General features: G+C 40.4%; 1 protein-coding gene across 2 annotated transcripts in view; it reads left to right on the forward strand.

The window, feature by feature from the left end:
• The window catches only part of atp6v1h (ATPase H+ transporting V1 subunit H), a 29544-nt gene extending 19970 nt beyond the window's left edge, over nt 1-9574 (forward strand). For both annotated transcript variants that reach the window (XM_078264121.1, XM_078264122.1), the window contains 2 exons: nt 964-1077; nt 9183-9574. In XM_078264121.1, the coding sequence (XP_078120247.1) occupies nt 964-1077; nt 9183-9252 (184 nt within the window). In that variant the 3' untranslated portion in view covers nt 9253-9574. The remainder of the gene's footprint in view (nt 1-963; nt 1078-9182) is intronic.
• The last annotated feature ends 5514 nt before the right edge of the window (nt 9575-15088 follow it).

Raw genomic sequence — 15088 nt, forward strand, 5'->3', positions numbered from 1 at the left:
GCGCGACCAGAGGGCGCGCACCACTCTGTTTTCAGCGGTGCACGATAAAGCGGAAACAGGAAGACGTCAATGCTGCTGCCAGTTCTGCCGTTGTTTACCTTTTTCTTCTTCTTCTAGTCCATAGAAATGGCAAAGTCTGTAGCCTTTCCTCATTAGCGCCACCTCTGTTCAGGAGAAGACTGCAACTAGTGTCGCGACCACCACCCGCAAGTATAAACAGTTGCTCCCATGACGTCACACTGGCGCTCGACAGCTCGGCTGCTGCGAGTATACCCCACGTTTTAATGCCACTGTGTAGAATTTCTGACTCTGGCACCCCGTTGTGGTAGTACAGCCTCAACAACATCACATTTAAAAGGAAAAATACTTACTGAACCCTCTGATTGGCCTGTACACATGAAGCTTATCCCATCTCCTCACAACCCCAGCGAAATGAGAGAGATTGTTGTCTTGTTTGTGTCCGATAATGCTGAAGTTCAGGATGTCTGTCGCTTCTGTCTTCCTTAATCCTCTGATGCTGCTAGTTCTTGTCTGGACACCTTATCCTCTCCCCATATTTTAGTTTGTTATCCTAAAGACACTATGTGATTGACATATTAATCTTATTACCCTGTGATCAGGTCTCAGGGTCGATATGTCCTATTTCCAGCCTTGCATTTCGAATTAGACCCCACTACTTTTAATGCACCCAGTTTGTATGTAACGGTACAAGTGTTCCTGTGCTTTCACCTACTTTTCTTTTCTCTAGTCACACCATTTACTGTGTTATCACATGCATTATGCTGGCCTGTTTTCCTCTTCAAAGCATTATATCCTTTTACAAGGCCAGAGACCCTTCAGTCAGGCTGGATTAAATTACCTGATGCTAGACCACTGAATTACCTAAAACATGAAAATAGTACCTGTTGTCTGTGTAGATAAAGGGTTTCTCCCATTATTCCTTTTATATTCCTCCCATTTCAGGGTGATTGAGCAGCTGGGTGGAAAACAGCTGGTGATGAATCACATGCACCACGAGGACCAGCTCGTCCGTTACAACGCCCTGTTGGCTGTGCAGAAGCTCATGGTCCACAACTGGTATGAACACATTCGTTGCTTCATTGATGTCGTGCATTCAGATGTTGTCATGAGGAAAATTAGCCCTTACAGTTTTAGTTGAACCAGGCTTTCTGACATTACATAACAACCCCTGTATGTGCATACAAATGATTCCCTGCAGTCCCTGCTCACCCTCACAGGTATTTTCAGTTATTTTTGGCTGATTAGACCTCTGCTTTGGTTGAAGTTGGGCGGAGTGATGCTGGGAATTATGTGAGGTTAATGGACTGTGTACTGATAAGATTGATGATATTATAATTTGCTCCAACAAAGCCAGAGCTTCACAGAGATGTCACTAACGCTCAGTCTGTACGATGTGTACAGACTGACAGACAGACAAACAGTCCTAAACAAAAAGGTCTACTCAAGCAAAATAAGTTAAATCCCCTGTGTGGGTAGACTGTGTCATGGCTTTTAAAGATGATCTGAACTTAAATATGTGTTTATTACGTCAGCATTCAACTGTTAGTCAGTATTTGTTCATTTTGTGACGTCCAACAGGTCACGTCTTACCAACTAGCTAACTGTTTTTACTGTGTTTTATGTTATTCATGGAGAATACGAAGAGAAAAATATAGAAGACAGACATTAGTTTTCTTGCCCTTGTGTTCTTCACACATCAAGACAGAGTAGTGAGTCAGTTTGGATTTGATGACGTTAATCAGTTGCTTGCTGGTCCATCTTTATGGTTGTTTAGTGTGTGTCAGTGGCTGCTGTTTAAAACATTACCTCTGTGCATGCAACAGTTACCTAACGAGGCTAATGCTTGGTGAGAGCTGCTTATCTTAAAGGAGTAGTTTCACAGAGAGTTAGATGAGAAGACTGATAGGTTTTTTTATGTCTGTACTGTGAATATGAAGGTACAGCCAGCAGCTGGATAGCTCAGGGGAGAGAGAGAGAGAGAGAGAGAGAGAGAGAAAAATCTTCTTTCAATCAAATATTGATCAGTATCCTTAAAACTCCTCTATTCAAATCTCTCACCAGCACCATTACAAACTATGTGCTTTGTTTACTGAAGCGCTGGTCAATACTTCAGCTTTAATGTTAAGGCACCACTCCCTTGCATTTTCTCAGACCCTAACACTCAACCTGCCCATCATCTTTGTGTGTTTTCTGTCTACTGGATTGCTTGGAAACGCTAAAAATCATCAAGCAATAAGTGAAAATGTGTTTGTTTTGCTGCCACTATCTAAAACACACTCTGCTCCCTGAGCAACTGTGGATGGAGGTATTGTGTTACTGTTTTATATCATAGAGTAGAGCTGTTTTCCCATCTAAGTGGCCTTAATGTTCTGTGTAAACTGTATGTTCACTGAAGTGTGGGTAGAAGTTTATTTATCCACTGTAGCACAAAAGGTTTTCAGTCTTGTTTCAGTGACTGTGAAGAAAGAGAAGCAGATTCTCATTATCAGACCTACAATAGAAAGGAAGATGCATTTTCACCACCTCAACCTGAATACTGCAACTACCAGTGTAAGATAGATGTGTTTTAATCTATAACATGATGTAATAACATCTTACAGGCTGAAAGATCAGATAACCGCTGCAGAAAGAGAAAGGGCTGATGCAGGGTTAATTATGTGAATTATTTTTCCTTCTCCATATCACCCAGCTCTACTTCATACTCCAGACAATGTTGATTTGATATGGACATGGATATTTCATCACTCACAGCTTGTTGTCCAGCTATGTGAAAGCAGCAAGGTGTCATTTAAAAGCCCGGCACACAAATCGCATCTTCAAGACATTCATCTATTTTATTTTACTTATTTTACTACTCCTTGTAAGTCTTTATTTCGCCTACGCCTTGATGTGGTGACATCCTATGGCGTCACGGTGTTGCAGTGGTTAGACGCCTCACAGCAAGAGAGTTTTGGGTTCTGGCTTGGGCCCTTCTGTGTAGAGTTTGCATGTTCACCCCGTAGAGCTGGGCAATATGGAGAAAATCAAATTTCACGATATATTTGACAGAATGCCTCTAAATCGATAATGCGGCAATATTGTAGGGTTGAGAATTGGTGCTTTCACAAATGCTGCTGTTGATGGATTTTGCAATACCGTCATCACTGTGATAAACATGTTTTGGTTTTAGCACACACTCGAGGGGGGCAGAGTGTTTTTTTTCACAGTGCCAAATGCAAAAGCGCCAAAAGAAAAGGAAAAAAGAATTCTCTACTACATTTTGCTGTCATTTGTGGTTGCACTAGCGTCTCTGCTCCTCTACTCTGCGTGTTTGATCGAGGACAGGGCTCAGACACACACACACACACACACACACACACACACACACACACACACACACACACAAAGGCATGGATAGATATAAGAGAAATTATGATCGGGTCGGGCTCGGTCACATTAGCATTTGTTGTAAAATGGTGCTGTGGCTCCTTTAAGAGAGCTCAGTGCGTGTGTAAAGTGAGCAGAAGAGAGAGAGAGAAAGAGGAAGCAGACGTGTAGATGCAAGGGGGTAAGCGTCTGCCACCAAACCGTAGATCCTATGGCGCCATTTTGATGCTAACAAGCGCTCACCCGCCGTTAGCATTCCATATACGTCACTTTGACAGTGAATAACTTTACATCTGAATTGTTTAAAGACTTTATTTGTCCATTGTTTATTTCTTAAGAAACACAACACTGTATAAAAGGCTCCATTACCTTGTATCTCACGTTATGGCTCCGTAGCAGATGTTTTTGTAAAAATAGGCTAACGATTGTTTCATAACCACGGGACTTACTGTCGCATGGTAGAGGAATTACTGTACAGTACAGGAGAAGCTCGCAGGCAGTTTCGACTTACATTAGCTGTTTAAGTTTAATTACTAATGTTAACTACCATTTTAGTTAGCAATAATTAGCCTGTGTCCATGTTATCTCCTTACATATACAGTGGTGTGAAAAAGTGTTTGCCCCCTTCCTCATTTCCTGTTCCTTTGCATGTTTGTCACACTTAAGTGTTTCGGAACATCAAACCAATTTAAACAATAGTCAAGGACAACACAAGTAAACACAAAATGCAATTTGTAAATGAAGGTGTTAATTATTAAAGGTGAAAAAAAATCCAAACCATCATGGCCCTGTGTGAAAAAGTGATTGCCCCCTAAACCTAATAACTGGTTGGGCCACCCTTAGCAGCAACAACTGCAACCAAGCGTTTGCGATAACGTGCAATGAGGCTTTTACAGCGTCCTGGAGGAATTTTGGCCCACTCATCTTTGCAGAATTGTCCTAATTCAGTTACATTAGAGGGTTTTCGAGCATGAACGGCCTTTTTAAGGTCATACCACAACATCTCAATAGGATTCAGGTCAGGACTTTGGCTAGGCCACTCCAAAGTCTTCATTTAGTTTTTCTTCAGCCATTCGGTGGTGGACTTGCTGGTGTGTTTAGGATCATTGTCCTGCTGCAGAACCCAAGTTCGTTTCAGCTTGAGTACACGAACAGATGGTCGGACATTCTCCTTCAGGATCTCTTGGTAGACAGCAGAATTCATAGTTCCTTTTATCACGGCAAGTCTTCCAGGTCCTGAAGCAGCAAAACAGCCCCAGACCATCACACTACCACCACCATATTTTACAGTTGGTATAATGTTCTTTTATGAAATGCAGTGTTCCTTCTACGCCAGATATACTTGGACACACACCTTCCAAAGAGTTCCACTTTTTGTCTCATCGGTCCACAGAATGTTGTCCCAAAAGTCTTGGGGATCATCAAGATGTGTTCTGGAGAAATTGAGACAAGCTTTGATGTTCTTTTGCTCAGCAGTGGTTTTCTCCTTGGAACTCTGCCATGCAGGCCATTTTTGCCCAGTCTTTTTCCTGATGGTGGAGGCATGAACGCTGACCTTAACTGAGGCAAGTGAGGCCTGCAGTTCTTTGGACGTTGTTGTGGGGTCTTTTGTGACCTCTTGGATGAGTCGTCGCTGCGCTCTTGGGGTAATTTTGGGCGGCCGGCCACTCCTGGGAAGGTTCACCACTGTTCCATGTCTTCGCCATTTGTGGATAATGGCTCTCACTGTGGTTCGCTGGATTCCCAAAGCTTTGGAAATGGCTTTATAACCCTTTCCAGACTGATAGATCTCAATTACTTTCTTTCTCAATTGTTCCTGAATTTCTTTGGGTCTCGGCATGATGTGTAGCTTTTAAGGATCTTCTGGTGGACCTTACTGTGTCAAGCAGCTCCTATTTAAGTGATGCCTTGATTATGAACAGGTGTGGCAATAATCAGGCCTGGGTGTGGCTAGAGAAATTGAACTCAGGTGTGGACAACCACAGTTATAGTATGTTTTAACAAGGGGGGCAATCACTTTTTCACACAGGGCCATGATGGTTTGGATTTTTTTTCTCCTTTAATAATAAACACCTTCATTTACAAATTGCATTTTGTGTTTACTTGTGTTGTCCTTGACTTTTGTTTAAATTGGTTTGATGTTCCGAAACACTTAAGTGTGACAAACATGCAAAGGAACAGGAAATGAGGAAGGGGGCAAACACTTTTTCACACCACTGTACCTAAGCTCTCCGTCTCTGCAATATTCGGAATGATTGAGATTTCTCTTGGCACAGCTACCAGAAGACTTACAACTTTCAGACACGTTGCTCACGTGACATTTACGTCGTTTCTCTCAGTTGGAAGCTGCGCGGTAACGCTCAGCCATCACCGGAAAAGTGCTTCTAATGGCCTTTACTGGTCTCCGTCCAGAGCAACGGGATCTGTTGGTCCATTCTTATATACTGTCTGTGTAGATGCGAGGAGCAGAGTTGGTGGAATAAGTTTAGGTTGTGTACACAGTGTGTGCGGTGTCCGAGATAAACCCCAGACTGAAAGCCAAGTTCATTAATTTGCTCACCAGAAACGGGATTTTAACCCAAACGTTATTTATTTTTATAACGTCGGCCCTGGAGGTAACGAGTCTCCCCTGGTTTCCTGACCATGGTCAGAAATGAAGCAATCAGGAAAGGTTAACACATTGAACATTTTAACAGCTTATTAACGTGCGCTTGTTGCCCCGTGTGCGCTGATGTGCTCATCTGTTGACATTTCCGAATGCCTTCCTACAGTTGCTTAATAAAAGCGGGCTTTCCATACAAACAAACGTACATGTGTCATTATTATGAGAAAAAAAATTGGATTTTAACTGTCGGGCTTGGACACAAATTTCTTAATGCCTGTTGGGCTCGGGCCGTGTTCGGTCACGGCTCTGTCAGACGTGGGCAGGGCTTGGACAGAAAAATTCGGCCTGATCCGGACTAACACACACACACACACACACACACACACACAGCGGACAGCACCAGTGGAAAGCTGGAGTGCAGAACTTTTGTCTCACCCCTTTGGCAGTGAAAGTAATTACACAAACTGTCGACGTGCTTAAGAAAAGCAGTGGGATTCATAATAACGCCATGTAGCTATGATCTCTCCCCTGTTCTTGCCTATAAAGGTATTGGGTAATACAGGTAGACTGACCTACTGTGTAACCAATCAGAGAGCCAGAATGAGCAAATACGCTGTGAAGAACTGTAAGTGAGCAAGGTTGGTTGACGGCACTCTGTGTATTGCTTTTGTAACAATGTTGTTGTGGAGTTAATAAACTATACATTCTGAGCACAAATAAGCTGTATCGGCATACTTACGGTGTGCCAGCGCGGGAATGTCGCCACAGCCATCAGACACCACAACTCCACTACACTGAGAAATAAAGAGAGCTTTCCCTGGCAGCGATAGGTTTAATCAGCATTGAGTGAACTTGTTTGGCAAGGGCTTCAATGTAACAGACGTTCATTTATATGTAAAGGTTCTGCACTCTAGCTTAAGATATGTTCCTTTACATCGCCAATAGTAAAAAGAGGTAGGATCATGTTTTAAGTGGAGTATCCCTTTAATTTTGTAGTACCGTGATATAATAATGTAACTGCAAAATAAATACTGTGACATAAATTTAAGGCCATATCGCCTTCCCCTATGTCAGCCCTGTGATTGTCTGGCGACCTGTCAAAACCAAACGTCAGCTTGGATTGGCTGCAGCCCCAGTAGATAATAGATGAATGGATGGATGGCGGCATGCTGCAGCAGCACAGTGATTGATATGTTTTTGTGTTGAAATAGGTTTGAAAGAGACAATGATGTAAATACTTGAGCGTTGTTGTTGTCAGTTTTCTCTGTTATGTGCTGGTGGCTTTTCTGCCAGTTTGTTTACCTTGACAGGACATACTTTGTGAGGTTTATGTGTCATGGTCGTTTCGTCACATTTGATTATGTGCTGCCCACACTCATTGCCTTCAAGAAAACAGATGTGTGATTGCTGCTGCAGAATGAGGAATACTGAGGCTGGTCCTAAAAAGAAGTTTATTTTTTGAAAAGGTGATCAAATTTAATATATTTTCAAAGCAGTTCACCACACCCACTGTCACCTTGAGTGGGTTTCCATGTAAGATCTTCTTGTCTTTACTTTCTAAAGGCCCCTGCTGTCATGACAACAGCAAAGATGAATGTGTAAACTGATAAACTTATTTATCATTTTACCCTTCAGTCTGCTTTGAAAAGTTCTTTTCCTAACATGTTTGTGGTAGATTGTATTTTAGCTATTGATGGTTTCAGCTATTGAGTTACTCTGCCCTTGTGCTGTACTGGCCTCTGTTGTGCTTCAATGAAGCACAGCCCATTCTCCAGAAGTCCATAGTTTTCATGGACATTTCATGATATATCATTAGATTGCATTTCATACACTAGCCTGGCTATTAGGGACAGCAAAATAACCACATATCTGTTCCAGATTACTGAGTACTCCTTAAAAAGCCAGATGAAAAAAGTGAGAAAATTGCAAGAGTGGGAAATTGACTTTAGTGAGAATTTAAAGGGTTCTTTCTCTCTCCAGTCCTTAACTGAAATGATCACAGAATGCACTGGTCATTTCCAGTGAGTAGTTAGTTTCCAGTGTACCACTTTATTTGTATTTTGACATTATAGTTGATACAGCTTCTTAATTGTTAGGTTTTATAAGCCGAAAAAAAAATAAAAAAAAACAGTATTCGGGTAATTTTTACAATAATCCGATAAATATGTAGATCTAATCACTGCACTCGTTTTTTTTGTTTGTTTTTTTTCTCATTTTCACAGCCTAAGTGAAAGAGCCTATTAGGCTATTTCACTGCTAAAAATAGCAGTAGTAAATTATAATAATAATAGTAGGGTTTAATAAGGAAAATCCAACAGAGTTTTTGTTTTTAAGGGACCTTAATGGTCAATTTCTCATGGTCAGAATGTATTTGCCAGCCTTTTCAATCTTTAGGTTTGTGAGAGGCATTTGATATTTCTGGTATCATTAAGGTGATATCTTAAAATATATCATATGAATGTAACTGTCAAAAAGAAGCCTGAAGGAGAAGCGTGACCTTTCAAAATAATGGCATTATACAGTGTTTCAACATATAAATCATGTCAGGGTCAGAAGCTTGTATTCTGAAATTAAAATACCACTTATGCTGACATTAAAGGACCTAATTCCACCCCAATAATCAGCTGGACGGGAATACAGCATACGGACACGAGAGTGGTATCATTTTCCATTTTACTCTCGGCATAGTCTCGCATTGCCAGACCTTCCTCCACAGCTCTGCGGAGGAAGGTCTGGCTAGTTCATACAGCATTCCTGGATGGGAGAAAAACGCGCTCTGGTTTATTGGCATTTCTTTAAACCAATCGCAACAGTGCCGCTGCAAAATAGCTCCGGGAAGGAACTTGTTTTGGTGGAACATATGCACGTAGGGAGGTGAGCTCTGGAATTAAAATGGCTGTCGAGTGTGTGCTGAGAATTTAAGATAAAAGATAAAGATAAATATAATTTGATTGTCGGTTCTAGTTCGGAGGATGTTTCCCGAATCGACCAGAGTTTAGAAAACGGAAGGTGAGGGACATCTGGCCCAAAATGAGGGACATCCGTCGACACCGGACCTATCCCGGAAATGAAACGTCATCGATTTAGACTACTCAATAGGCAATCTGGTGGATGGGAATTAAAATGCATCTAATTCAGCATTGATTGAGGTTCTGTTGGGAGTGCTGAGGTGTAATTTATTCTTTCACAGGGAGTACCTGGGAAGACAACTCCAGTCCACTGATCAGCAGCAAGCTCCTGTCGTGGCAGCCCGAAGCTGAACTGTTCCTGTGCATTTGTGTATTACTGTGTGGATGAGTGTGTACTGTATGTACATTGTTCTTTGCCATTTTAATAATGGCTTGTTCATTTTGTGTAATGACTTGAAAATTGTGGTTTCCTCCTTCAATCTGCACCCTGAATGATTCTTGATGTTTCTTGATTTGATTGTCGTGCTTCGTGTTGTGCCCTCTCTGCCAAGTGTTGTGTGGTAATTCAAGTCACACTTTGTTTGTGATAATGTACAAAAACTGCAACTTATTTAAGTCTTACATGTAAAACATTATACTGTATGTATCCCAATAAAGATGCTTATCTATGGTGTTACTGTGTTGCATTATTACACCTGCTGGATAACAGACTTTTACTGAGATTTTTTCATTTTATCAGACCATATTTGGTTGGCTCTCAAATATTGAAAGCAGAGAAACAAGATTTCTTGTGTTTTTGTTGTCATGTTTACTCTCATCTGCCTTCAGGCTCAAGTTGAACCTTCATCTGTTCATCCTTCACTGCCTGTAGTAGGGAGTCAAAAATATCTTGTAAAAATGATAGGAAATGTATATTTTACATTTCAGTGCTCTTTTGTGAAGTGAAAAGTGGAGGTAATGCAAAGGTTAGTGTTTTTATATGACTTGCAACTTGTGTTTTAAAATACAACTCTAGAAATCAGAAAAAGACGGCCTCTTTCCCATTGATGTAGAAAAGCATAACTCCTACATGGAAATCAATGTGCTTCCACCTCATCCTTTCACTTTTGCAGTTATAAAAGAAATATATACTCAGTGGTCACTTTATTAGGTACACTGGTGCAATCTAATGCAATTCAAAACATCAGCTATGCCTTACAAAGTAATTGATGTTTAGTATTTGGTTATACATCAAGTAGTTTTGATGTATAGTTTTTGGTGACATTAAAATGTGTAAATTAAATGTATTATTTAGGTCATACTTAAAGCTGGTGTTGTCATGAAATGCATTTTATGGAGAGTTGTCCTATTTGTTCCAATAATATACACGAGGGGCACCAAATATTATGAACACCATTGCTGACTGACCTCAATGCTAACACATTATTTAATTAACACCTCTATGTAATATAAAACTGAACATTATGGGCATCATAAAAGTAGACTTTATGGCAGAACAGTTGTATTGGATTGCATTAGATTGTACAGGTGCACCTAATAAGGATATTTTTCTGTTTTGTTGTACATCCTATGTGCCATTCTTAGAGCTACAACGATTAGTTGATGAGTCAATTTGTCGATCGAAAGAAAAAATTAATCTGCAACAATTTAAATAATTGTTTTTTTTGTTTTTTTTTTATTAATATAAAGGTTCCAGCCTCTCAAATGTGAATATCTCAACCTCAGGCTTTACGAAATTGTCATGGCCATTTTTCACTATTTTCTGGCATTTTAAAATGATGAAGATATTCATGCAGCAACTTTTCTGAACACTGTCACCCAGTCCTGAACGCGAGGCTCTCCAGACTTCCTTCAGTTGTTGAGAATAATCTTCCGTCCAATCATTGTTGCTCTCTTGGTCCAATCACTCTATGATTGCAGAGAAGTCTCCTGAAAAGTAAAGTTTTTGCCAAAATACAAACCTCAACAACATGAACAGTTGTCACGCTTCCTCCCTGGCTCTGTGTGTGTGTTTTTCCTGTTCCTGTTTAGGAGGCAGTCAGACTGGCAGAGGTGTGTCACGCCTGAATCAACTCTGTCTCTCTCCTCCCAGCCAGCTCGGTTTTATTTGGTTGTGTTTTGGGTTTTATTAGATTTTCATTCCACCTTACCCATGCACTCAGTCCTGATAATACTGACTTACATATTTTACCATCATTCTGTTTATAGTTCAATAATAGGTTAAATAAATGTGACTGGATTTTGAGCAGGTTCATGACAGTGAATCTTCATCCAAAATTGATATATATGCAAAGGTTTATTTAATAATGTTGAGAAGATATACAGTACTGTGCAAAAGTTTTAGGCAGGTATGAAAAAATGCTGTAAACTAAGAATGCTTTCAAAAATGGAAGTGTTAATAGTTTATTTTCATCAATTGACAAAATGCAGTGAATGAACAGAAGAGAAATCTAAATCAAATCAATATTTGGTGTGACCACCCTTTGCCTTCAAGACAGCATCAATTCTTCTAGGTACACTTGCACACAGTTTTTGAAGGAACTCGGCAGGTAGGTTGTTCCAAACATCTTGGAGAACTAACCACAGATCTTCTGTGGGTGTAGGCTTCCTCAAATCCTTGTTATCCCAGACAGACTCGATGATGCTGAGATCAGGGCTCTGTGGGGGCCATGCCATCACTTCCAGGACTTCTTGTTCTTCTTTACACTGAAGATAGCTTTAATGACCTTGGCTTTATGTTTGGGGGCGTTGTCCTGCTGCAGAATAAATTTGGGGCCAATCATACGCCTCTCTGATGGTATTGCATGATGGATAAATATTTGCCTGTATTTCTCAGCATTGAGGACACCATTATCTCAAATAATCACAAATCACAAATCTCCAACTCCATTTGCAGAAATGCAGCCCCAAACTTGCAAGGAACCTCAGACACTCATTATTGTACCGCTCTACAGCCTTTCGGGGAACAACCTGCCTTCTGCTACAGCCAAATATTTCAAATTTTGACTCATCAGTCCAGAGCACCTGCTGCCATTTTTCTGCACCCCAGTTCCTATGTTTTCGTACATAGTTGAGTTTGGCCTTGTTTCTATGTCGGAGGTATGGCTTTTTGGCTGCAACTCTTCCATGAAGACCACTTCTGGCCAGATTTCTCCAAACAGTAGATGGGTGTACCTGGGTCCCACTGGTTTCTGCCAGTTCTGAGCTGATGGCACTGCTGGACATCTTCCGATTTCGAAAGGGAAATAAACTTGATGTGTTTTTCATCTGCTGCACTAAGTTTCCTTGGCCGACCACTGCGTCTACGATCCTCAACGTTGGCCGTTTCTTTGTGCTTTTTTAGAAGAGCTTGAACAGAAAATCTGGAAACAGTCTGCTTTAAAATATTTGTCTGGGAGAGACCTTGCTGATGCGGTATAACTACCTATATACTATAATTGGTTGATCATATACCTGACTACAATCCTACAAAATCCCTGACTTTTTGCAAGTACCTATAATAATTAATGCTGGTTTGAAGGCAAAGGGTAGCAACACCAAATATTGATGTGATTTTAGATTTTTTTGTTCGCTCACTTTGCATTTTGTAAATTGATAAAAATAAACAATAATTTATATTTTTGAAAGCATTCTTACTTCACAGCAATTTTTCATACCTGCCTAAGACTTTTGCACAGTACTGTAGATGCCTTTTAGCACAACCATGTTAAGGTTTTGGATTATTGTCCAATAGACACGCAAAAGCTTCCTGATGACCATTAAAGATGACAAAACCAATTATAAAAAAAGTTGTATGTTACAGGAAATTCTGTCTCACTGCAGAGCTTGGTTCTCAAACCATCTCACAGAAAGGCCAACACTTTGAGTCTTTGAAACACTATCTATAATCTCCCCTAAAATTACAATAACCCATTTGTTGTGGATGAGTGGCTCTTGAAAGAAAACCAATGTGTGACAGTCTTATGCTGTAAATTAGGTTTCAAATGCTGCTTTGAGTCGCAGTGTGCTCCCATCAGAATTTAAATTAAATCTGAGATGTTTGACCTCTTTTTGTCCGACCTTAACTGTGTTCTTCCTTTACTATTTCAGTTCATTCATATACATTCACATACACAGTAGTTGTAACAATCAGTTCAGATTCTTCATAGGGGAAGAGGCAGCTGTTTGAATGTGTTTGGACTTTTATAATAACAGGTGTTGATAAGGAACTAAATCTGACTTGTAATTATTCTCATGTTTTGTTTCCTCAAACACTCCAAATAATTAAACTTTTAAAGGTAAAACTAATTTACTTATTTTGTACTGTGTGTTTTTAGGATTATTAAAGGGGAACTCCACTGAATTTACACATCCAAGTGTGTTTGCAGGTGTACAAAATGTATAAAGCCTTTTGTGGCTCTAGAGGGAGCTGAGCAAAATCTGATAAGCTGCATCTAGTGATGTCACTTGAGTCAGCATCAGTTGGGGTTGAAGACTACAATCCTGAAAATAAAAAGAATATTTGGGGCCCAAATTAGTTCCTATCAGTTCCTAATCCAATATAATAGGAATATTATGTTAATGTATGCAAAATCACAGGGGTAACCTGGTGGCCCATGGAAGTCCCTCATTACCTGTCTACTCTTGAAGAACTAATTGAAGGCAATATTGCCCAATTAAATCACATATAAACTAAGTGATGTTAAATGCAATAACCGTGTTCCACTATATGTTTTCCAATGTGCAAAAAAAAAAAAAAAAAAACTTCTTTTATTTTTTAATATTCAGTATTTACAAGCAGGTTCACATTTGCAACAAGATTTGCACTAAACAGACATTTATTTTTTGGAGACATCAGTATTTACAACAGCTACTGTCTGCTGCAGCTGCTTATGTGTGATGCAGCCAGAAGGTTGGACTGGCAGCAGCATACCCACGGGTAATCTGCCTCCAGATGCTTTCCGTGCTGAAGTTAAACTCCATGAGGAGAATAAACATTTTTTTCAACTCTTAATTCTCTGAGGAAGTCATACCATCTTCCTGAAAAGCAAGTCCGTTCAAACTTTACAACAGACATCTCCACATTCTTCTGAATGTCATTTATTTACCTTGGTTAGATAAAGAGCGCCCATTCGCTATTGACACCTACAGTTTATTGAGCATGTAACTGTCCTTCAGCTCTTTTAGCAAGCATTCAATTCAAGTTTCAGTCTTTGCAAACTCTGATGCACTCATCCCCAATGCTTTGACATCTAAAAGGTGTGGAGAGCTGGGATGTACAGAGAGTCAAGAGAGAGTGCAGAGTCAATATTTATGTAGAGGCTCACTGCCTTTGGCTCCAGTCGCCTGGCCCTGCTTTGCTCTCTGAACGCTATTTACAGTGGCTGACACTCTGTGGTCCCTGTGCATGCTCACCTGCAACAACTGAGTGAACTCTGGACCCTGAAACAGATGGTTTTTCTTCCCCCACTGCCTTTTTGTATTATGCTACCCACATTTGTTGTTGAGGGTCAAGACAGAGTGTGAAACTTGCTTTATGTTTGAACAGTCTCTGGGTTTGCGATTATAGATGAAACTCCCCTGAGGCTGAGGTTTTCTGTCTTGTCTCAACTTTCCAATTCAGTTGTGTTCCCTCTCTCAGAAAGGTGTTTTATGTCGAGTTATGTTTTTTGTCATATCGTACATTCAGGTAACAGAGGCAAGTTTCCGGTTCATGCTTCCAATGTTCAATGTTTCATGTTTCATCTGTCCAGCCTGACAGACTGTTTTTAGCTCACTAAGAGAAGAGTATTGTTCCCTTGCCTCATCGATCAAATCCCTTTGCTCTTGTAACCATGGGTCAGAAGAGACTGTCCGTTCCCATAGTTACAATCATAACATGACTCTGCCGAAAGAAGCTTGATTTAAGGCTGCATGTAAGGAGAATCACAAATACCGGAGTATTTACAGCTTGCTCTGCCTGACAATAATGCTTCAGTGTGTAACATTAAGCCGTGTTATCTCGTGCTGTGAAGTCAACTGTGCCATTTCGACAGTGGAATTACACAATTACCAAGGCTCTCAGAGCTGGACCTCCTTTTCGCTCATGATCAAGTGCAGGTGCACAGTAATCATTTTCCCGCTGGGCTGTGAGCAGTTAACAACACTAGGTTGGAGCTTGTAGGTTACTGCACCATCCTTTACCTAATTGTAAATAACAGTTTGTTTT

The sequence above is a fragment of the Sander vitreus genome, chromosome 12, assembly GCF_031162955.1.
Source record: "Sander vitreus isolate 19-12246 chromosome 12, sanVit1, whole genome shotgun sequence".
NCBI lineage: Eukaryota > Metazoa > Chordata > Actinopteri > Perciformes > Percidae > Sander > Sander vitreus.